The sequence below is a fragment of the Hyperolius riggenbachi genome, chromosome 7 (genome assembly GCF_040937935.1).
Source record: "Hyperolius riggenbachi isolate aHypRig1 chromosome 7, aHypRig1.pri, whole genome shotgun sequence".
Taxonomy (NCBI): domain Eukaryota; kingdom Metazoa; phylum Chordata; class Amphibia; order Anura; family Hyperoliidae; genus Hyperolius; species Hyperolius riggenbachi.
Genome location: NC_090652.1, coordinates 242,355,858 through 242,378,698, shown reverse-complemented (window position 1 = coordinate 242,378,698; position 22,841 = coordinate 242,355,858). Strand labels below are relative to the sequence as shown.

Here is a 22,841-nt window from a genome sequence, read left to right as displayed (position 1 = left end):
ACTGTATTAGTAAAATAGTTTGTATTGGATAAAGGCAAAACCAAAATCCGGAGCTGCTAGGGAACATTATTTTTTGTCCGCATAGGTTTGGTCTGTGCCAGTACCCGTCCCCACATCCTTCAGAGGTCGCACCTCCTAAACATGGCCAGCTCCAATCATGAGCGCCGCATGAGGTCCAGATAGGGCGGATGTGCCCGCGGCGTTCTTTCAGTGGAACGCAGCGTGACCAAGCGTCCAGTAGGACGCGAAACGGCTGTCGCTTGACCCACCTTCTCTCCTCATTTCTCACCACCTCCACTGGCAGCCTGCAGCAGTGGTGCTCACCGCCAGGTCGTGATCACGCTTACGCGTGGATTCACGACCATTTTGACGCATTCTGCCTCGGACACGCTAAGCCGTGAATAGATTTTCAACCACGAAAATCTGCTTCGGCTTCGCGTGAATGCGGACAGAAATCCGCATTCACGCTCGTGAAACCCGGCACTGAAGTCGTGGTTAGCGGAAATGCGGCAAACTATGCGGAAGTGACACATTGCAGGCCAATCAGAGGGCCCCAGCCAGGCCCTAGCAACCAATCACAGGAGGGGAGCTATGCCCTCCCCTCCTGAATATAAAGCGGCGGCCATGATGGAAAAGCTCTGTTCTTGCTAGACTGTGGTGCTGAGAGGATTATCTCCAGGCCATTGTTGTTTGAGCAAGTGCATTTATTGTGTTAAAAACAAAGCGTTTTTTTTGCTAACACTGCTCTTATACTGTACACAGTTAGCAGTGACGTAGTTGTATATCCAGTGCCCACTGCAGTGAGTGATTGCTGTAGTTAGTTGTAGTCAGTGTAGTGTAGTGGGAGTGTGGGAGTCTAGTGATTATTTAACTGTGTGTAGTGCAGGCAGGTTCAGTGCTGCAGTGTAGTCAGTGTAGTGGGAGTGGGGATTATCTGTGTGTAGTGCAGGCAGGCAGGTTAGTGCAGCTGCAGTGTTCACTTGTATATTCCAGTGACAGTTATACACTTGTACTATTTGCAGGCAGCCAGTCACACCGCCGGCGCCGCGACTCTCTGCCAGCGCTGTTCATTCATTCTGTCAGTGACCTTGTGCCATGCCCAGTGCCCACTGCTCGCTCGCTGGCATATAAGCATCTCATTACACAGTGTGACATCCTTGTGTGCCCACTGCATCCTTCAGTGACGTAGTTGTATATCCAGTGCCCACTGCTGTGCCCACTGCATCCTTCAGTGACCTTGTACTGTGCCCACTGCATCCTTCAGTGACCTAGTTGTATATCCAGTGCCCACTGCATCCTTCAGTGACCTTGTACTGTGCCCACTGCATCCTTCAGTGACCTAGTTGTATATCCAGTGCCCACTGCTGTGCCCACTGCATCCTTCAGTGACCTTGTACTGTGCCCACTGCATCCTTCAGTGACCTAGTTGTATATCCAGTGCCCACTGCTGTGCCCACTGCATCCTTCAGTGACCTTGTACTGTGCCCACTGCATCCTTCAGTGACCTAGTTGTATATCCAGTGCCCACTGCTGTGCCCACTGCATCCTTCAGTGACCATGTACTGTGCCCACTGCATCCAGTGATTCATTACTAGCAACATGTCTGGCAGGGTTTCGCGGGGTGAGAGGAAAGGGAATTCAATTGCCTCAGCCACTTCTGGGACTGCTCCACGTCCGGGGAGAGGACGCCCAGCTGTACGTGGTCGTGATGCAGCAGAAAGGGGGGCAGCAAAGCCTGGGCCGAGTCAGCGGACGCCATTGTCCAAATATTTTAAAGTTTCTGGTCCCCGTGTGGTGGTTGAGCAAATGGAACCTGACGTACTCATGGACATCGTGACTTCCTCCCAGACCATTACTGTGAGCACCACTCCAAGCAGCAGCAGCAGAAGCAGCCAACGTCCCACGCTTGTTGTGACATCCACCCCAGCACCCACTGGTCAGCAGCCCTCCCAGGATGACAGCGTTCTGTCCCTCAGTCCGGCATCTGGGAACCTGCTGATGCAAGAAGCTCAGGACTTACTGGGGACTGATGTGGCAGAGATTGAGATCGGGCCACAATCACAAGCGTTGTTGAGTTCTGGTGATGAAGAAGAGGGGTCTTTGTCTGGGGATGCAGGGACAGAAGAGGAGGCGGGGGAGTCAGAGGAAGAGCTGGATTATGATGATGCTGCTGATGATGACGATGTTGTGGACCCTAACTATGCGCAGCCTGCTGAGTGCGTGGAAGAATGGTCAGAGCAGGATGACGAGTCACCTCGGCCTAGGCAAGGATATCGCCATATGTCAGGCAGGGGCATCGGTAGCAGTGGGCGTGGAGGAAGTAGACAGGACACTGCTTCAGCCGGCACCACCACCATGCAACCCCCGGCAACTACTACCACACATTGTTCCGCTGCACCCTCTGCTAGTGGGGGCCGCAGTAAATTAAAGTCACCAGTGTGGGATTGCTTTGACGAATGTACTGATGACAAAAGGTATGCGGTGTGCAGGTTATGCAGCAAAAGATTGAGCCGTGGGAAAAGTCTGAGCAAGATGGGTACCTCATCCCTCCAGGGCCACCTGAGAAGCCACCACTGCCGCGAGTATGCGGACTTTAAGAGGAAGCAGGCACTGCTGGCAGGGGTTCCTGAGAGCAGAAGGCCCACCAGCGCAGCAGCATCATCCCTCCCTCAGGGTCGTGAATCCCCCACAGCAGCAGCAGTAGTAGCACGCAAGCGCTCTTCCACCTCGGCTACTCAGGACACAGACATTGAGGCTGGCAGCCAGTGTTCGTCTCTCTCCTCTGTCTCCCCTGCATCCCAGCGTCGTCAGACCCTGCTGAGCGACACCTTTCAGGGTCTGACCAAGCCTCTGCCTCCAAGCCACAGGCGGATCCGCAAACTAAATGGCTTGCTGGCCCGGGCCATGGCATCACAGCTGCTTCCCTACTCCCTGGTGCAGGAGGGGAGCGCCATGCGGACGGTGCTCCAATTTGGCATCCCCGAGTGGCAAGTCCCCAGTCGCCACTATTTCAGCAGGAGCGCGATCCCAGCACTCCACAAGTTTGCGGTGGAAAACGTGGCCCGTTCCCTGGACTACTCTGTGGGCAAGCGGGTCCACGTGACCATGGACTCGTGGAGTAGCAGATTTGGGACAGGTCGCTACCTGTCCTCTACGGCCCACTGGGTGACACTGATGGAAGGGAGGGAGGACAAGAGCGCATCAGCCCAGCTAGTGGTGCCACCACGCGGGATCAGGGGGGATGCAGAAGGGTCCTGTCACGACACTCCCTCTGCACCCGGAAAGCAAGCCCGCCTCGGCAGCAGCAGCGCCAAGCCTCGGCACTGCCAAGCCTTTTTAAAATTGGTGACCCTGGGGAAGGAGAGGCTTACGGCCACCAACGTCCCGGCCTTCAGGAAGCAGGAGCCGAGGTGGCTGACCCCCAGAGGCCTGGAAGTGGGGTATGTGGCAGCCGATAACGGGGCCAACCTGGTGGCAGCAGTGCAGCAGGGAAACCTCCAGCACATCCCCTGCTTGGCCCACGTGCTCAATCTTGTGGTGCAACACTTCTTGCGCACCTACCAGGGGATGAGCGAGCTGCTGCAGGATGCCCGGGCGGTGGTACGCTTTTTCCGCCTGTCAGCCACTGCCTCTGCACTCTTGTCCACCTTACAGCAGCAGTATGGAAGACCACAACACCGGCTGATCATCGACATGCCAGTTCGCTGGAATTCGACTCTGGCCATGTTGGAGCGGCTGTGTCAGCACAGGCTGGCTCTTAGGGCCTACATGCTAGACCCAAGTGTCCCCAGCAACCAGCAAGTCCCCATGATTACTGCCACTCAGTGGACACTGATGCAGCAAGTATGCCTGGTGCTGAGTCCCTTCCTGGAGGCAACCAAGATGGTCAGTGAGGAGCGGGCCTCTGTGTGCCAGTGGGTGCCCTTAGTTTGTCTACTGGAGCAGGCAATGGACAATTTAATTGAGCGTGGGGATGAAGCCCTGAGGCAGTTGGAAGAACAGGAGCAGATGGCAGCACAGTCCAGCTCAAGGGAGGGCTCACAGCAGGTAGTGGAAGAGTTGGAGGTCCCTAACTTGAATGAGGAGGAGGAGGAGGAGCAGAGTGCAGCAGGCGTTGTACGTGGATGGCGGTTTGAGGAGGACAACGACATGGCACAGGAAGAGGACAGGCATGCGTTATGGGACAATGGCGAGGACGAGGAAGATCTTGCTGGCAGGGCCCACTTGTTTCCCATGGCTGTGCACATGTTGCGCTGCCTTCGCAGGGACCCCCGGGTGATCCAGATGCGTTCAAGGGAGGACATCTGGATTACCTTGATGCTTGATCCCTGTCTGAAGGGGAAGCTGGGAGACTTAATGACGCCATCCACCACCGAGCAACGCACAAGGGAGTTGAAGGAGGCCCTTGTGCGCAGACTACTGGAAGCATTCCCCCAGCCTTCCACCCCCACTGTAACTGCTCTGCCAAGCCAGCAAGAGGTGCCTGCCATTGCCACTAGCAGCACAACAACAACCACCACCAGCACCAGCAGCAGCAACTGGCGCCCCGGAGACCTGAAGAGCCTAAGCAAGAGCCTGTATGCAGTGCAGCAGCCCAGAACAGAGGTGCCCGCCACAGCATCCACCACCAACCAGCACAAGCAACGACTGACCACCATGGTGTCCGACTATATGGGGTCATCCAGCGGGCTCAATGACACCGACAGCCCCGTGGACCCCTTGGAGTACTGGCTCAAGAGACTGGACATCTGGAGCGAGCTTTCCCAGTACGCCCTGGAACTCCTATCCTGCCCTCCTTCCAGTGTCCTCTCAGAGAGATGCTTTAGTGCGGCCGGTGGCGTGGTCACAGAGAAGCGCTCTCGGCTTTCCCACGCCTCTGTGGACAAACTCACCTTCCTGAAAATCAACCAGGCTTGGGTGGAAGGTGAGTTCCTGGCCCCTATTGTCGGACACAGGGGGACATGAAGTGGCTGCTGCATGTGCTGTTGTTAACTATGCCTGCCTTTATAAAGACAGTTACTACCTGCCTAGTGTTATGGTACTACTACCAGTAAGTTGCCATGGTCCTCCTTCTGAGCTGCTGAACTGACCGCCCGCTTTGTCCTCCTGACTCAGTCGCTACTACACTCTGCGTTCACACTGCCCCGGTCACTGGGTGCGTTTAATTTTTTGGCCAGCACTATGACGCTGTGCTACTACTACTACCACCAGTATGTTGCCATGGTCCTTCTGTGCTGCTGAACTGACCGCCCGCATTGTCCTCCTCCTCCTGACTCAGTCGCTTCCACCAATGTACTCTGTCTGCGTTATCACTGCCTGGGTCACCGGGTGCATTTAATTTTTTGGCCAGCACTATGACACTGTGCTACTACTACTACTAATACCAGTATGTTGGCATGGTCCATCTGTGCTGCTGCTGCTGAACTGACCGCCCGCATTGTCCTCCTCCTCCTGACTCAGTCACTTCCCGCTGCTGCACTCTGCGTTCACACTGCCCGGGTCACCGGGTGCATTTAATTTTTTGGCCAGCACTATGACGCTGTGCTGCTACTACTACCACCAGTATGTTGCCATGGTCCTTCTGTGCTGCTGCTGCTGCTGCTGAACTGAACGCCCGCTTTGTCCTCCTCCTCCTCCTGACTCAGTCGCTACCACGGTACCACCAATGCACTCTGTCTGCGTTATCACTGCCCGGGTCACCGGGTGCATTTAATTTTTTGGCCAGCACTATGACACTGTGCTACTACTACTACTAATACCAGTATGTTGGCATGGTCCTTCTGTGCTGCTGCTGCTGAACTGACCGCCCGCATTGTCCTCCTCCTCCTGACTCAGTCGCTTCCCGCTGCTGCACTCTGCGTTCACACTGCCCGGGTCACTGGGTGCATTTAATTTTTTGGCCAGCACTATGACACTGTGCTACTACTACTACCACCAGTATGTTGCCATGGTCCTTCTGTTCTGTGCTGCTGAACTGACCGCCCGCATTGTCCTCCTCCTCCTGACTCAATCGCTTCCACCAATGTACTCTGTCTGCGTTCACACTGCCCGGGTCACCGGGTGCATTTAATTTTTTGGCCAGCACTATGACGCTGTGCTGCTACTACTACCACCAGTATGTTGCCATGGTCCTTCTGTGCTGCTGAATTGACCGCCCGCATTGTCCTCCTCCTCCTGACTCACTCGCTTCCACCAATGTACTCTGTCTGCGTTCACACTGCCCGGGTCACCGGGTGCATTTAATTTTTTGGCCAGCACTATGATGCTGTGCTGCTACTACTACTACCAGTATGTTGCCGTGGTCCTTCTGTGCTGCTGAACTGACCGCCCGCATAGTCCTTCTCCTGACTCAGTCGCTACCACCACTGCACTCTGCGTTCACACTGCCCGTGTCCACTGACAACTCTGCTGCGATGTCATTGCTAATTGCTGCAAACAAACAAAAAAAACAAAAACAAATTACAAAAACCTCTCTGCGGCCTTTTTGGCGTCAGCCACTCATCCTCCTCCAGAGGTACCTTCGCCGCCAAGTGCCATTGGAACTCGCCTTCACCTCTTTGATTGCTTAACGCGTATATCCCTTTTTAAAACCACGTATTACCAATTAATAGCCCCATTTACAGTGGTGATTTGTCTTTAAAAGGCATTAAAAAAAAAAAATTATGTTGAAGTTATGTTGCCCCTTATCACCTCGATAATCCATGCAATTTGGGGGATTGTAGCATGTATGGGGGCTTTGTTATTAACGTTAAAAGAAAATCCGCCTCCGGGCGGGAATCCACGCGTGATTACGCCATTCACGGCAGAAAATCCGCGTGGTTGCGTGGACGCGGACGAAAATCCGCATGCGGCGGGGCCGAATGCGGATTTTTTTTTGCAACCACGCGGATTGTCGGCTTCGTGGATGAGGCACATCCGAGCATCCCTGGCCTGCAGCACAACTTCTGAGGTAATTTGTGGTTGTATTATCTCTGGATTGATCATCAAGATTTTACCTATGTTGCAATAAATCAGTTTGAGTTTAGGACGGTTGGTGTACATGCTTCCGTCTTTCCACTCTAACATTATTTTTCTGTTAACACATTTTGTAGCTTACCTGAAACTTTGTCTTAATATTGTTCAGATTCTCCCTTGCATTTAGAATATTTTGGATGTCATTTCCTAAGCTCAGAGAGGACAAAGGTTGTAGGTCATTTTCCAGTTCTTGTAATCTGCCATTGGCCTATTTAAAAAAAAAAGATAAGGTATGTTTGTGCTGGATCCATATACTGTACCTCTGTGCATTGTCCGTTCCTCTGCTCTTTCTTTCTGGTCCCAGTAGTCACTCCTTTTTCAGAAAGGACTAGGCGGGCTTGCTGCAATGTTTCCTCCTATTTTCTCCTAGTACCTCCTCTTCCCTGTCAGAGCAGGAAATGGGAGGGTGATAAGAAGGAACACAGCGGGACGCCTGCCTCTTCCTGCCTGGAAATTTGACTTTAGATGAAAGTCAAATTTTTCAAGGAGTGATTACAGGAACCTGAGGGGAATGAAGGAACAGATATCTTAAAGGGCACCTTAAGTGACAGGGATATGGGGCTGTCAGGCAATTTGCATTATTTAGAAGGAAATAAATATGGCAGCCTCCATAGCCCTCTCATTTCAGGTGTCTTTTGAAGCAAACCTGAACTCAGAACTTCCTCTCTGCTCTAAAAGATATGCAACAGCATTATAACCTTTAAAGAAAAACATTTCTTTGTTACAGCTGATACAAATCCTGCAATAAATCTGCACTTAGTCTACTTCCTGCTTTCATGGAAGCAGACATACTGTTAACATTCTATGTTTACAAATGAGGTCTCTGCAGTGGCAGTCAGCGGACACAACTGAGGGATCAAATTACAACTTGTGATTAATCACAGATGAGGGGGAATTAGACAGGCTAAACTCTCTAAGTACATACAGGGTGTACTTCTCTATGTTTTCCTTCTGTCCCGTGCAAGAGTTCAGGTCCACTTTAAGTAGTTTTGCCTTGGGTCAGGTATCCTTTAAAGAAAATGATTGGTTACTGTTCTTTTCTTTAGAATTTTGCTTCACATTCATAGGATAAAGCTGGATATCTTATAAAGCTTGAAATAATAAATATGTCTACACAGATTAAAACAGACTGACTACTCTGGGCAAGGAAACAATATGTGCCTGCACTGCAGTTGGGCTTCAAAAAATGATAAAAATTACCAGTTAGCCTTACACTTTAATGATCTAATCTACATGTAAATATATTTATAAATACAACATACCAATTTCAGTTGATCTTTAATCGTTCTCCACTGCAGCCTGGTGGAATTTGCTTGATTGACGTGCTGTCGCCACGCTGACCATAGATTCGTTATCTCCGTCTTTTCCTTATTCAGATTAGCCATGGTGTCCTCCACAGTCCGCACATGTTTGTCCTTCAGGATCCTGTTCTTGTTCATCTGAAATCAAAGCACCGCTGAAGACTGCATCGATTGGTGATTTTTGCATTTATTCTGCTTTGATAATCTTGTTACACGTAAGGGCGTTGCTAGATTCCTGGAAGATTTAGCGCACCCAAGAAAGGGGACATGTGCAGAGATGCCAAAAGTAACCAGGGTCATGATGGGTCATGAGCACAGCCAAATGTTCATGGTGTAACTCACAATGAATAGGCCTGCCCAACAATACCACTAATCTCTAGAGTCTAGGCAGCATTTGTCTAGAGTTTAGACAAATGCTGCTACTTCTGCAGGAATAATGTAATTTTTTCAATGATCTGCTGATGTTACCACCTTTAGAAATATGTCCCTACATATTTCAGCCACCCTGGCGTTCTATTAAGATCGCCAGGGCGGCTGCGGGAGGGTTTTTTTTAAATAAAAAAAAACTATTTCATGCAGCCAACTGAAAGTTGGCTGCATGAAAGCCCACTAGATGGCGCTCCGGAGGCGTTCTTCCGATCGCCTCCGGCAGCCAGAAGTAACACGGAAGGCCGCAATGAGCAGCCTTCCGTGTTTGGCTTCTCCTGTCGCCATGGCGACGAGCGGAGTGACGTCATGGACGTCAGCCGACGTCCTGACGTCAGCCGCCTCCGATCCAGCCCTTAGCGCTGGCCGGAACTATTTGTTCCGGCTGCGCAGGGCTCAGGCGGCTGGGGGGACCCTCTTTCGCCGCTGCTTGCGGCGGATCGCCGCAGAGCAGCGGCGATCGGGCAGCACACGCGGCTGGCAAAGTGCCGGCTGCGTGTGCTGCTTTTTATTTGAGCAAAATCGGCCCAGCAGGGCCTGAGCGGCAGCCATCGGCGGTGATGGACGAGCTGAGCTCGTCCATACCGCTAAGATGGTTGGCCAACCTTATTTTGGCTTTCACACCACGCATGGATATCTCCCTTCTGATAAAAGACAGATGGATACATATTATTTTACAGCATTTTGCTAACTAGGCAGTTCAAGTAAACAGAATTCACAATACACAAAAATATTTCCTATTAGTTGTATGCCGGTCATAAAATATCCTAACAATAAAAGTAAGGTTTTTTCAAACTAGATCCTTTTCTTTGTTGTAGACCACAGCTTCTCATCCTTTTTATGGCATTTATTCCTCTAACAACACGTTTTACACGTGCTAGACAATTGTTACTCAAGTCAATCATAGGGGGCCATCTCTTCAAAGATCCAAGAATGTACAGGAGGTTCCAGAGCATCCTTGGGCACTAACAAAAGGTGCAAAAAGGTGGGTAAGGTCATGGGAGGGGTATAGGCAGTGAGCCTGTCCAGCAAACCTTTGGAAAAAAAACCCTCTAATTTAATTTTAAAAAAATAAGGCCCGAACTGCCATACATACTGTATATTAGATATAGCACAACAGAACCCGCACATAACAATTAAACAACATGTTACAACAAAATATGCACAGTATATCAGCAATGTGTGCACCGAATACCACAATTAGCAGCATGTCCCTCAAAAAAGAATTAGCTAGAGTGTTGGTTTCAATTAACATATTTAAGCAATATTTTCTCCCCAAAAACAATAAGGCAAAGTTTCCCCCAGAAAAAAAACACAATTAGGCAGTCTGACCCCTGAAACATAATTAGGCAGCAGTTCACATAAGCAGTGTTCCCTAAACATAATAAGCAGAGCACCCCCTGGTGTAAGAAATCACTTGTAAATCAAAGTAAAGACAGCATACTCAAGTGCAAATTGACAACGCTCCCTCTAGCTGCTTGACTCTAGCACTATATGATAGTCACCATTCAGGAGACGGTAGTGTTCGGTGATGCAGCTGAAGCAGAAGGTTAAATAAAACGAATTCTAACCATTTACAATTTAACTTGGGGCTAGATTGTGATGGGAAACAAAAACAGAATATATTTAAAAAATAAGAATAGTATAAGAATGTGTCAAAAATGACATTCCAAGCTGCAATGCTCAGTAAAATATGGACAGGGAAGCACTGCTGACCTACAATCAGCTTTTCTCTGTCATTCAAAAAGATCATGAGATGCCAGCTCAGTACCAATTTTTTAATATGAGCTTTCCTGAAATTGTCATTTCATGCATATTAAAATGGAAGTGTAACGATTGTGGAACTTTCTCCGTGATCAGCGCACAACGCGTGCGCTGATACGGCGGAAATCCTCCACAAGCGTATAATTGCAGGAACCCAGCAAAAGGTGCTACGCACCCGTAGAGGGAAATTCCTGTCGGCAGATGGCGCTGAGGAGTGCAGAGGAACCAATCCTCTGTACCTCCACAAATGCCATACAGGAATTGTACGAAGCGCAAAACGCAATCGCAAGAGAAGTGATTGCGAATGAGAACGAGCAAAGGGACAGGTTGTATGTGTGTGCGCCAATCTAGTCGCCACCCCGCGACAGCGCACACACAACAGCAGATACGAAACAGAAACACAACCGCAAGAAAGGCGATTGCCAAAAGTGACACAAGGCAGATCAGAACAGAATACGAGGATAGCAAAGGCACAGCAAATCATACAATGAGGAGAAAATAACAAACGCTAACTGAATGCGAACACCGCACTCATTCGCAACAGTGCACGCATTCATGCGCGGTCTCCACGTGATAAGCACAATAGAGACAAGCACGCCTAACTAACCATCGACAGACAAACATGTAACAGAGGACGCGAGCGCTTGCTTAACGGTTACCTCACCGAGCCTCCAGCAAGCGTTCGTAGCAGACAAGACAGACACACGAAAACAGGGACAAGCGAGAGATAGGATCCACAGCACTAGCGAAAATGGCTAGCGCGATCCAGGAAGACAGAACAGAAGGATCCACAGCACTAGCGCAGGATGCTAGTGCGATCCAGGTACAGAGTAGCAGAACAGAAGGATCCACGGTACTAGCGCAGGATGCTAGTGCGATCCAGGGAGACAGAACAGAAGGATCCACAGCACTAGCGCAGGATGCTAGTGCGATCCAGGTACAGAGTAGCAGAACAGAAGGATCCACAGCACTAGTGCAGGATGCTAGTGCGATCCAGGGAGGCAGAACAGAAGGATCCACAGCACTAGCGCAGGATGCTAGTGCGATCCAGGGAGGCAGAACAGAAGGATCCACAGCACTAGCGAAAAGAGGCTAGCACGATCCAAGGAGACAGATCAGAAGAGATAGCTGGTAGCAACCGCTGCACCAGCTATACTCCAAGAACAGAGATCAGAACGATTTCCTTTCGACCACCGCTGGGACAGGACAATCGCAACAGAACAAACAAAACAGATAAGCAATCCTAACTGCACTAAGGAAACCTGCCTAGTGCAGTTTCCAGGAATTACTCTAAGCTGATCTTCAAACAGAGAGTAAGGCTGACACTCCTCCAGGAGTGTTTCACAGGAAGGAATCCTTATGACCAGCCAAGCATTGTGGGAAACACATAGTACTTATAGTACACGCCTCCAATGAATGTGGCCAGGCAATTTGCATGACAACGTATGCAAATTCCTCAGCAAACACAAGCTGCAAAACTGACAGAAGCTCTCCTTTCCAGAGTCCTGCAGCATGCAAACCTAAACAATGGTCAAAAAGCTGCCTGCCTGCACAGGCAGCTGAGCAGATCATTACAGGAAGCAGAAAATGTGGGCGCCTTGTGGCTGTTGGACGATTTGGGTGCGCCATAGGCGCTAAGGCAAATATTGGCTATTGGGAACCCAAAGCATAAATTTGGGTGCCCAATAAATAGCGAGTGTTGGGCCATTTTTAAAAATTAGAAAGTTATAGTTTGTTATATGTTTTGTCTTTTTTATTTATGATTTTTTTGTTTTTGAAATGTATTGTTTTGAAAATTATAAGGTTAGGAAGGGGCATTTACAGTTAGGCGTCAGGAAGGGGGGTTTTAGGTTTAGATATCAGGAAGTGGTTTTTAGGGTTAGGCACCAGAAAGGGGGGTTTTAGGGTTAGGTAACAGGAAGGGAGTTTTAGGCTTAGGCAGCAGGTAGGGAAGTTTTAGGGTTAGGTATTAGGGAGGGGGTTTTAGGGTTAGGCATAAGAGGGAGGAGGGTTTTGTGTGGGAGTAGGGTTAGGTTTAGCTGTAGTAAAATCTTGTTAACATGTACCAATGTATTATTATCGTCATTACCTCTGTAAATATTTTTTCGTTTTCATTTGGGGCCCAATTCACAATGGAATTTATCATTTAGACTTATATCGACTTCACCAGGCGCCCATTTTTTTTTCTTGCGCCTCTATTTCATACACACATTAAATTAAGGTGCATTGTGTATGCCATATTTCTGAATCAGTGGTATTACAATGTATTATAGATAGATGAACCATTAAAGAGTTATCATTTTCTCTTTTCGCTATGGTATTATGAATTTAGGAGAGAATGCACTCAGTATCCTCACCATTTTTATGATATTCAGACAGTTTTGCCCCATGTCTTGGACTGAAAAAAGTTCATCGAGCACGCTTTGTATCCGTATCTCTGCTGTCTCCAGTGTCGCTGCTGTATCCTCTTCTGAATTACTTGTATATAACGTCTTGAGATTCTGGATGTGCAATTTCAACTAAAACAAACATAAAATAGGAATGATGTGAAATTACATAAATCAGATAACCAAAGTACAAAGGGCTTGATGCATGAAGCAATTTTACTGGTACTAACACCCAGGGGCGTTTCTTCCGTAAAGCAACGTGAATCACATGCTTCAGGCCGGCAACAATTAGAGGGCAACAAGAGGCAGCTCCTCTCCAAATTTCCCCCTCCTTACACTCTCGATCTCTCCCTCCCTAGATGCACGGCACCTGCTCTCAGCGTTCCAGCAATGGGATCTCCATCCACGCATCCAGCTTCCAGTATCCATGGCTACAATGCTGCCTCATGTGACCTGTTATGTGCTGCCAGATCACATGAGGCGCCGCTGTAGTCAGAGAGGAAGCAGGACTTCATGTGTGGCTGGTGATTCCATTGCTAATCTGCTGAGAGTGGGTGAGTGATGCGGTGCTGGTGCAGAACATACCCAGCATCCTGGGGATCAGATGCTGAGGGCTAGCAGGGAGGGTATGCTGTCTTGGAGGAAGCAGAGGGAGGTAAACATAGTGCCAATGCCTGCAATGCACAGCCCAATGTGTCCCCCCTCTCCAGTCCAGCTTTGCACACACAAACACGTCGGGAAGGGGGAGGGGGACACATCCTCACAACGTATTGCTTCAGGTGGCAAAAGTCTATAACCGGTCCTGATAACACTAGAGGAGCACTGCTTGTTACGCTATTTATACATAGGTAATAGTGTAACTCGCATGGAACTAATAATGTAAGGGGTGGTGCTCCCCTGTCGTGTGCTGCATGTGCACCACAAATTTAAAACATTTAAAGGGACACTGTTGGGGGGTCAGGGGAAAATGAGTTGAGGTTACCCGGGGCTTCTAATGGTCCCCCGCAGACATCCTGTGCCCGCACAGCCACTCCCCAATGCTCCGACCCCGCCTCTGGTTCACTTCTGTAATTTCAGACTTTAAAGTCTGAAAAACACTGCGCCTGAGTTGCCGTGTCCTTGCTCCCACTGATGGCACTAGGAGCGTACTACGCAGGCCCAGTATGGTCTGTGCCTGCACTGTGCACTCCTGGTGACATCAGGGAAACAGAGGACACGGCAACGCAGGCTCAGTGGTTTTCAGACTTTAAAGTCTAAAATTCCAGAAGTGAACCAGAGGTGGGGCCAGAGCATCGGTGAGTGGCTGCACCGGCACAGAATGTCTGCGAAGGACCATTAGAAGCCCCAGGTAACTTCTACTCATTTTCCCCCGACCCCCTACAGTATCCCTTTAACTGTAAATATATTCATGGTCAACATGTTCTCATGTATGAAGATAAATATGTTATGTACGTAATCAACAATTCCAGCTAATTTAATTGTGAACATTGACCTAAAAAAAAAACTTGGTTTACCTGTTTTGAAGACTTTAGAAATGTTATGTAGACATGTATAACCTCCAGTTTCTCCTCAATACTCTGGTCCAGAGCTTGAAGCTTTTCATCCAGAAGACGGGAATTGCTGGCCAATGCTTCACTGCCACGTGGAATGGCCTGTAAGAGCTGTATAGCCGTTTCCATGCACTGCGATGCCTCCTGCTCCCAATTACACACAGAGGAACAAGGAATCAGATTGTGGTAAAGGATAAGTGTATTTATAAGTATGGTTAAAGGGAACCAGAGAGGAACTCTCTTTAAAAACAGAAAAAGCTTTTATACATACCTGGGGCTTCTTCCAGCCCCATACGCACGGATCGCTCCCACGCTGCCGTCCACCGCTTCCTGTATCGGCGGTACCGGGTCCCGTCACTTCCGGCGGACGCGGCCAATTGTCCGCATGAGCAGGGGCTCCCTCCATACCCTTACGCGTGCAGCTGCTCAGTATGCAGCTGCACGCGTAAGTGTATGCCGGAAGCCCCTGTGATGCGGACAATTGGCCACGTCCTGCCGCCGACTGGCTGAAACTACGGGACCCGGTACCGCCGGATACAGGAAGCGGAGGACGGCGGCGTGGGAGCGATCCGTGCGTATGGGGCTGGAGGAAGCCCCAGGTATGTATAATAGCTTTTTTCTGGGGCCTCTGGTTCCCTTTAATAAGCTCTCTTTTGTCCTTGATAGTGCAATTATAAGGTATTACTTCCCCTAAAGAGATCTCAGAGACAGAACAGGAAAGAAGGGGAGCTGGGGCCCTTGCGGAAAAAAGGGCGCTGCCATAGGCGCATCCAGAACAAAAGGTTCTATGACTTAAAAGGTTATGAATATAGAAAATTGCCTTTATTCCATATAGAAAACAACCACTAAAAACAAGACAGCTAAAAGCAGTTAAAATAGGTCCACTCCACTATGCCTAGGCTAAATCTACCCAGTCAGCCTCAAAACAAACACAAACACAAACACACACACACACACACACACACACACACACACACGCACGCGTCTTTATGGAGTGGGGGAGATGCTGGGAAATAGCGCGGGCAATAGCCAGTCCCCTGAGGAAGCATCAATGTCCAAGGTTGACTCACGTGACCCGATCGAACTGAACTACATCTTCGTGGGGATCGACGTGAAAAGTCTCTACACTTCAATTCCTCACAAGGTGGGTTTGTCTGCAGTTGAGTTTTTTCTTCAGGATGCATATCCTGAGGCCAATATGCTAATCAATTGGTTGTTTCTGCAATGCGGCTTATTCTACAGCATGTTCGGTGGCTCCCACTATAGGCAAGTGCGTGGCACATCAATTGGTGCTGCGTGTGCACCTGCCTAAGCCTGTTTACATCTGGGCATGTGGGAACGTCGAGATGTGTATTCACTTGCGTCATTTGAAAAGAACGTACGGGTCTGGCATGCAATGTACCTGGCTGATCATTTTGGTAGAGTGTGGACTGAGTGCATTGCTCTCTTATTTACCTCACCTGCTCTGTGCTGCTATATTGTGCAGTGCGTGCACCCCACCACTGGCCATTCCCACTTCTGTTGCAACAGAACTCGTCACTAGCCTGCAGGCTTGCAACAGGTCTGTACAGGCGGAGCCCTGAACTGTCACCAGTGGCGTAGCTAAGGAGCTATAGGCTCCGGTGCAAGTTTTACATGGGGCCCCCAAGCACTCTATACTATACATAACAATTGATATGGCGCACAAAAACCTGCGAAGGACAACCACAGTGTCAGAGGTGCAAGAACGGGATAGGGAACAGTTTATTAATGATTTGCACTATTTCAAGCATCTATAGAAATCATTATTACCAGTACAGGACCAATAGTGAGCTAATATTGTGCTTGAGGGAGGGCCCCTTGGGCCTCTCTGGCTCAAGGGCCCCGATGCAGTCGCCACCTCTGCACCCCCTAATTCTACGCCCCTGACTGTCACCCAAGGGATCAAATACTGATCCCTGTATTGTGACAGTCCTTGTACATTTGTATGAGACTTTACACAGAGCATGTTTCCACCTGCCCTTACTTTTATTATGCCACAACAATTGGTGGCTAGGTTTAATTAATGCGTCAGGAAATCAGTAAGGTCTCTATTTTACAAGTAGGTTTTTACTAAGACAATAGCAAAAAGTCTTTGTTTACCAGTTTAACTGTGTTTATTTAACTTTATGAACCGTTCACTGGATCACCTTAGTTTCTTTGGCCAGTTCAGCAAGTTTGTCCAGCACTTCCTCGCATTCACCGATGTTCCAGCCGGGGTCACTGTATCTTTCCAGATCCGAATTGATATTTTGGATCCATGTTGATGTCTGCAATGAAAGTTTGTAAAATTGTGCTTTCTTATCCAAACTAAGCACTGAATTTCTTATACAAAGCAGAGAAATCCACTAAGTTTTTCTTAGTGCTATCTATATTCCCAAATATACTTTAACGGCACCCTGAAACCTGTGCTGAATGTGACCATAGTCTGGTCAGATTTGTAACTCTGCTCAAACCCTCAGCTAACTCGAAACTCACTCCCTTCTGATGAGAAAGGCTGGATTTATACTTTTTGGGGGGGCCCCAAGGCAAAGTATGTTGGGGCCCTCCTTCCATGTGCAGCAGCGCCCCACCTTCTTCAATGTGTAACATCTATTTACTACAGCTCCTTTCTTTCATATGCGATGCAAGATTTGAAAACACATGTGAGATTTGAAAACACACAAAAAAATGCGAATAACACGGGTGAATACAATACCGTTGAAATGCATTGGATGTGTGACAAAGGTTAAATTTGCAATCCTGCATGACGCACCTAAATTCTGGTAAGGATAAGCGAAAATGTTGATATTCTTTGTGCATTCATTTTCATGAAAATAATGTAAAATTCATGAATTTTTCATGAATTTTGGCATCTGAAATAAAAATGTGTTTTCTTTAACCGTATTGCGAAAATACAATGGGGTTGATTTATCAACCAGAATAACGAGAGCTGCTTTAGCAGCATTTATTAAAAAACAATTAGGTACTACTACGTGCACTATACTCGCTTCTTGCAGCGTAGCGTGCTTTATTTTGTTGCGCACGTTGCTTTCTTAGCAACGCACGCTGCTGTAAATAGTGGCCGCTGCTGTGAAGTATCGCGGCTGATATTTAAAGGAGCACCAGTTGCTAAGGAAGAAACGCGCGTAACAAAATAAACCACGTTACGCTGCAAGGAGCGAGCATAGCGTGCATAGCGGCCGCTAATTGTTTTTTAGTTTTGCTTCAGCAGCGCTCGTTATTCTGATTGATGAGTCAACCTTTATGTACTTTTGCAAATATTTTCTCGAAATCGAAAATAGCATTTTCAGTGCAGAAATGACTTTGGCAAAAATTTGCAAGCAACACTGGTGAACGGGGCCTAAAGCAATGTTCAGCCCTGTACACAAGGTGTCTCTGGATATAAACACAGCATAATGTACCTTTATAAGCTGATCCTCTAATGACGCCATTGTCTCCTGCTGCTTGATAGAATTTTCCATACAGGCAAGGCTTTGGCAGGTTAGCTGATCTACTCTTTTCTGAAGGTATCCAATCATTTCCTGAATTCCGTTCATCCCTGGGCTAAATATGAACCAGACAGCTGTTAGCACCTTCACTGCATTGGTTAATTGCCAAGTCAATAAACAGGAGATGAAAGTAATATATCTACTTCACTTCAAGGAACCCATGCTTCCAAGAACTACAGTTACAAACGCCAGGGAACATTATAAATCCTTAAGATGAAGTTTTTGGTAAAAAAGACAAATCAAACAAAACAGTACCACATTACAGCAGTCAGCATAATGTATTATACTGTACTCATATCAAACCTATAGTCCCACGCTATGCATTTTATTTTGCAAAATTAAAGGATCAGTGTACTTACTACATCAGTGCCTCAAATTGTTCCCTTCTCAATAATGCAATTACAAATATTGATTTTCCAATTGTTAAGAAATCTGACAGCCCCCTGACCTATTATTTATTAATTCTTTCCCATTAGTAGGTGTATGACTGTACACCAGCACTTATTCCACAAAAAGAGCCCGCAGTACACCGTGATGCAATGAAATTCAAGAAATCTTTATTTGTAGCACATTCACAAAGACAAGAAAAAAACGTTGTCATGTTTCGGACCTGTGTGTCCAAAACACGTCAACTTCCTTTCTTATCTTTGTGGATGCGCTACGATAAAGTTTGTGGATTTCATTGCATCACAGTTTGCTGCAGGATCTCTTTATGGAATATGGGATTGCTGCCCTGATTTCAGGCACCACTAGGAGGAGAGGGGGTTGAAGCAGTTAATTTCCACTTGTTTTCTGTGTACCAGTAGTGCAGTGGTTTTGACAGTTGGTGTAACAGCATCCCTGCCTTTTCCTGCAGCTCTGCCTCCCCCATGCTGCTCAAGACTGAGTGTCACAGGAAAACACTGTGATCTGTTCAGTGGCGTACCTAGGGCATTTGACACCCGGTGCTGGGTATTATAAGACACCCCCCCCCCCCCCCAAAAAAAAGTAAAGGGGCAAAAAATGGGCGGCGCTATAACATGCGGCGCGCCAAGCGCGCCGCGGCAAAAAAATGGGCGAGGCCATGACCAGATGAGGGCGGAGCTAACTGTAATTTGACGTGAACCCGGGTGAAAATACACGTAATGTGTGCAGATTTGCCCAGAGAATACGTTCAATCATGTCTGCAGATTTGCCCAGAGAATACGTTCAATCATGTCTGCAGATTTGCCCAGAGAATACGTTCAATCATGTCGGCAGATTTGCCCAGAAAATACATGCAATCATGTCGGCAGATTTGCCCAGAAAATACATGCAATCATGTCGGCAGATTTGCCCAGAGAATACGTTCAATCATGTCGGCAGATTTGCCCAGAGAATACGTTCAATCATGTCGGCAGATTTGCCCAGAGAATACGTTCAATCATGTCTGCAGATTTGCCCAGAGAATACGTTCAATCATGTCGGCAGATTTGCCCAGAAAATACATGCAATCATGTCGGCAGATTTGCCCAGAAAATACATCTAATCATGTCAGCAGATTTGCCCAGAGAATACGTTCAATCATGTCGGCAGATTTGCCCAGAGAATACGTTCAATCATGTCGGCAGATTTGCCCAGAGAATACGTTCAATCATGTCTGCAGATTTGCCCAGAGAATACGTTCAATCATGTCATCAGATTTGCCCAGAGAATACGTTCAATCATGTCTGCAGATTTGCCCAGAGAATACGTTCAATCATGTCGGCAGATTTGCCCAGAAAATACATGCAATCATGTCGGCAGATTTGCCCAGAGAATACGTTCAATCATGTCGGCAGATTTGCCCAGAGAATACGTTCAATCATGTCGGCAGATTTGCCCAGAGAATACGTTCAATCATGTCGGCAGATTTGCCCAGAGAATACGTTCAATCATGTCGGCACATTTGCCCAGAGAATACGTTCAATCATGTTGGCACATTTGCCCAGAGAATACGTTCAATCATGTCTGCAGATTTGCCCAGAGAATACGTTCAATCATGTCGGCAGATTTGCCCAGAAAATCCATGCAATCATGTCGGCAGATTTGCCCAGAAAATACATGCAATCATGTCGGCAGATTTGCCCAGAGAATACGTTCAATCATGTCGGCAGATTTGCCCAGAAAATACATGCAATCGTGTGGCAGACCTGTCCAGAAAACACTTCAATCGTGTAGCAGACCTGGCCAGAACATAAATGCTACCCCTGGCTGCTAATATAAATAAAAAAAAAAAAAGAAAAAAAAAAAACATTTACTCACCTGCAGCAGAGCTCCTGTTCCGGCCTCCGTCCAGTGCGCAGCTCCCACGATCCTCTGCAGCCAGCAACTCCCAAAGTCTCCAGAGCAGGGCTTCGGACATTTTACTATAGCCCTGCTCTGCTGCTGCAGTGAACTGATACGGCGTCTATTAGATGCCGAAAGTCAGTTCACGCTGGGGGGTGCTTGGAGAATTTTAAGGGGTGCTTCAGCACCCAAAGCACACCCCCCCCCCCCCCCCCCGTGCCGCCACTGCCCCCAGTATAGGTAGCTAGCAGTTGCCCCCAGTATAGGTAGCTAGTTGCCCCCAGTGAAGGTAGTATAGTTGCCCCAATATAGCTAGTATAGTTGCCCCCAGGATAGGCAGCATAGCTGCTGCCCCCAATGTAGGTAGTGTTGCTGCCCCCAGTGTAGTTTGTATAGTGGCCCCCGTAGAGCTGCCCTCCAGTATAGCTAGTATAGTGGCCCCCATAGTTGCCCCAGTATAGCTAGTATAGTGGCCCACAGTTTAGATAGTATAGTTGCCTCCATTGTAGCTGGTATGGTGCCCCCCCCCCAGTATAGGTAATATAGTGGCCCCCATAGATGCCCCCAGTGTAGCTAGTATAGTGCCCCCCCCCCCGTTTAGCTGCCTCCAGTATAGTGGCCCCCAGCTAGTATAGTGGCCCCCAGTTTAGGTAGTATAGTGCTCCTCCCCCCCCGTGTAGTTAGAAGGAGGGGTGACAGCAGGGATAGCGGCGGGGAGGGAGAAATATCCCCCCCTCCCTCACCTGGGTCCCCTCCTTCTGCCTCTCTTCTCCCCCCAAAAATGCGGGCAGCGGGCCGGTGGCAGTGGGCAGCGAGCAGGCGAGCGCGGAGTATACTCACGTTACTTCCGCGTATCAGCCTGGAACGCTGCGTCGCCGTCACGTGCCTCTACTGCGCCTCCAATGATTGAAGGCGCAGAAGAGGCACGTGACGGTGACGCAGCGTTCCAGGCTGATACGCGGAAGTAACGTGAGTATACTCCGCGCTCGCCTGCTCGCTGCCCACTGCCACCGGCCCGCTGCCCGCATTTTTGGGGGGAGAAGAGAGGCAGAAGGAGGGGACCCAGGTGAGGGAGGGGGGGATATTTCCCCCTCCCCGCCGCTATCCCTGCTGTCACCCCTCCTCCTAGCGCTGCTCTTCCCCTCCTTAGTCAGGTGTAGGGGGGTCGTGGCGACACCCCCCTGGCTGACTGGTACCCGGTGCGCCCCGCCCCCCTGCGCCCTAGGTAGGAACGCTACTGGATCTGTTATCTATGCATCAGGCCTGATGATCAGTGATCTGGGCACAGACAGTAAAGAGGTGGATTAAGGTACATACACACTTCAGATTTTTCCAAATGGCCAGTCATTTGGACGTCAAATCGGGCGTGTGTACAAACGGTCGTTCAGCTGATAATACTAGATTTGACCGATCCACCGAGCTGAACGACCATTTGTACACACGCCCAATTTGACGTCCAAATGACTGGGCGTTTGGAAAAATCTGACGTGTGTACGAACCTTTACAGATGACCCTGATGAAACCTGAACAAAAGGATGGTCAATGAGATGCAAATAATTTGGAGTTAATGCAGGATAATGTGAATTTTGTATGCAGCTTGAAAATGGCATAATTAAATACTGGTGAAATTGAATTGCTCCAGTTTCAAGCTGCAAAAATTTGCATTCTAAATGTAAATAATCCTATGTGAACTATTTGCATCTCATTAACCATCTCTACTCACCATAGCAACTATGCACAATGGAGTACCCCCATTGATAGCATCCAGCAGCACACTTGGAAGCATCTAATTCCTACACATCATTTTTACATCTTCATTCTCTCCATCTTTGAGAAATCAATCACATCAGTTAAATGAATTAAGACATTGGTGATCTTGGTCAATTTATTTCCTTGTGGAAACCAACCTTAGGGCTCATTTCCACTTGTGCGGTGGGAATCGCCACGGAAAAATTTCACACGCGGATGCGAATTTCGCATACGGTTGTATGCGCATTTTCATGCAAATTCGCATATAATTTCGCATGGATGACTATGTCTGCGAATTTTACCATGACAGTGCCTGTGTGCTTTTCCATTGTTTCTATGCGAAATTGTATATGAATTTGCATTAAAATTTGCATACCAAAGCCGCATGTGAATTTCCTATTAAATACATTGTATGCGATTCGCATAGCGGTATGCAAATTCTGATGGCTTTGCCGTGCAGATTTTTTCTGCACAGAAAAACGCTCAGAGATCCTGACAAGTGGAAACAGTCCCATTCACTTGTATTGCCCATGCGAATTCTCATGCGGGATGCGCATGGTGACCTTGGTCAAATTATTTCCTTGTGGAAACCAACCTTAGGGCTCATTTCCACTTATGCAGTGGGAATCATTGCGGAAAAAATTCACACGCGGATGCGAATTCGCGATAGTGGAAACGGGCCCTTACATTCATCTCTAAGGTACTATGATAAGCAAATAAAAGCTTTGGCACCAGATGTAACAGCTGATCCGAGGAAACGTCATACTTCATAATCACCTCTAAATAGCCATCTCAGATCTGTTTCTCCTCTTCTCAGGATCATTGCAGACATGTTCAGCGCAGCCTTTGCACAAC

General features: G+C 48.2%; 1 protein-coding gene across 1 annotated transcript in view; it reads right to left on the bottom strand.

Moving 5' to 3' along the window:
* The window catches only part of CCDC141 (coiled-coil domain containing 141), a 268,731-nt gene that overhangs the window by 110,083 nt on the left and 135,807 nt on the right, over nucleotides 1–22,841 (bottom strand). Inside the window, exons 9-14 of the mRNA XM_068247372.1 lie at nucleotides 17,865–18,006; nucleotides 16,611–16,730; nucleotides 14,407–14,586; nucleotides 12,863–13,024; nucleotides 8,277–8,453; nucleotides 7,097–7,222 (exon numbers count right to left, since the gene is read on the bottom strand). Of these exons, the coding sequence (XP_068103473.1) occupies nucleotides 7,097–7,222; nucleotides 8,277–8,453; nucleotides 12,863–13,024; nucleotides 14,407–14,586; nucleotides 16,611–16,730; nucleotides 17,865–18,006 (907 nt within the window). The remainder of the gene's footprint in view (nucleotides 1–7,096; nucleotides 7,223–8,276; nucleotides 8,454–12,862; nucleotides 13,025–14,406; nucleotides 14,587–16,610; nucleotides 16,731–17,864; nucleotides 18,007–22,841) is intronic.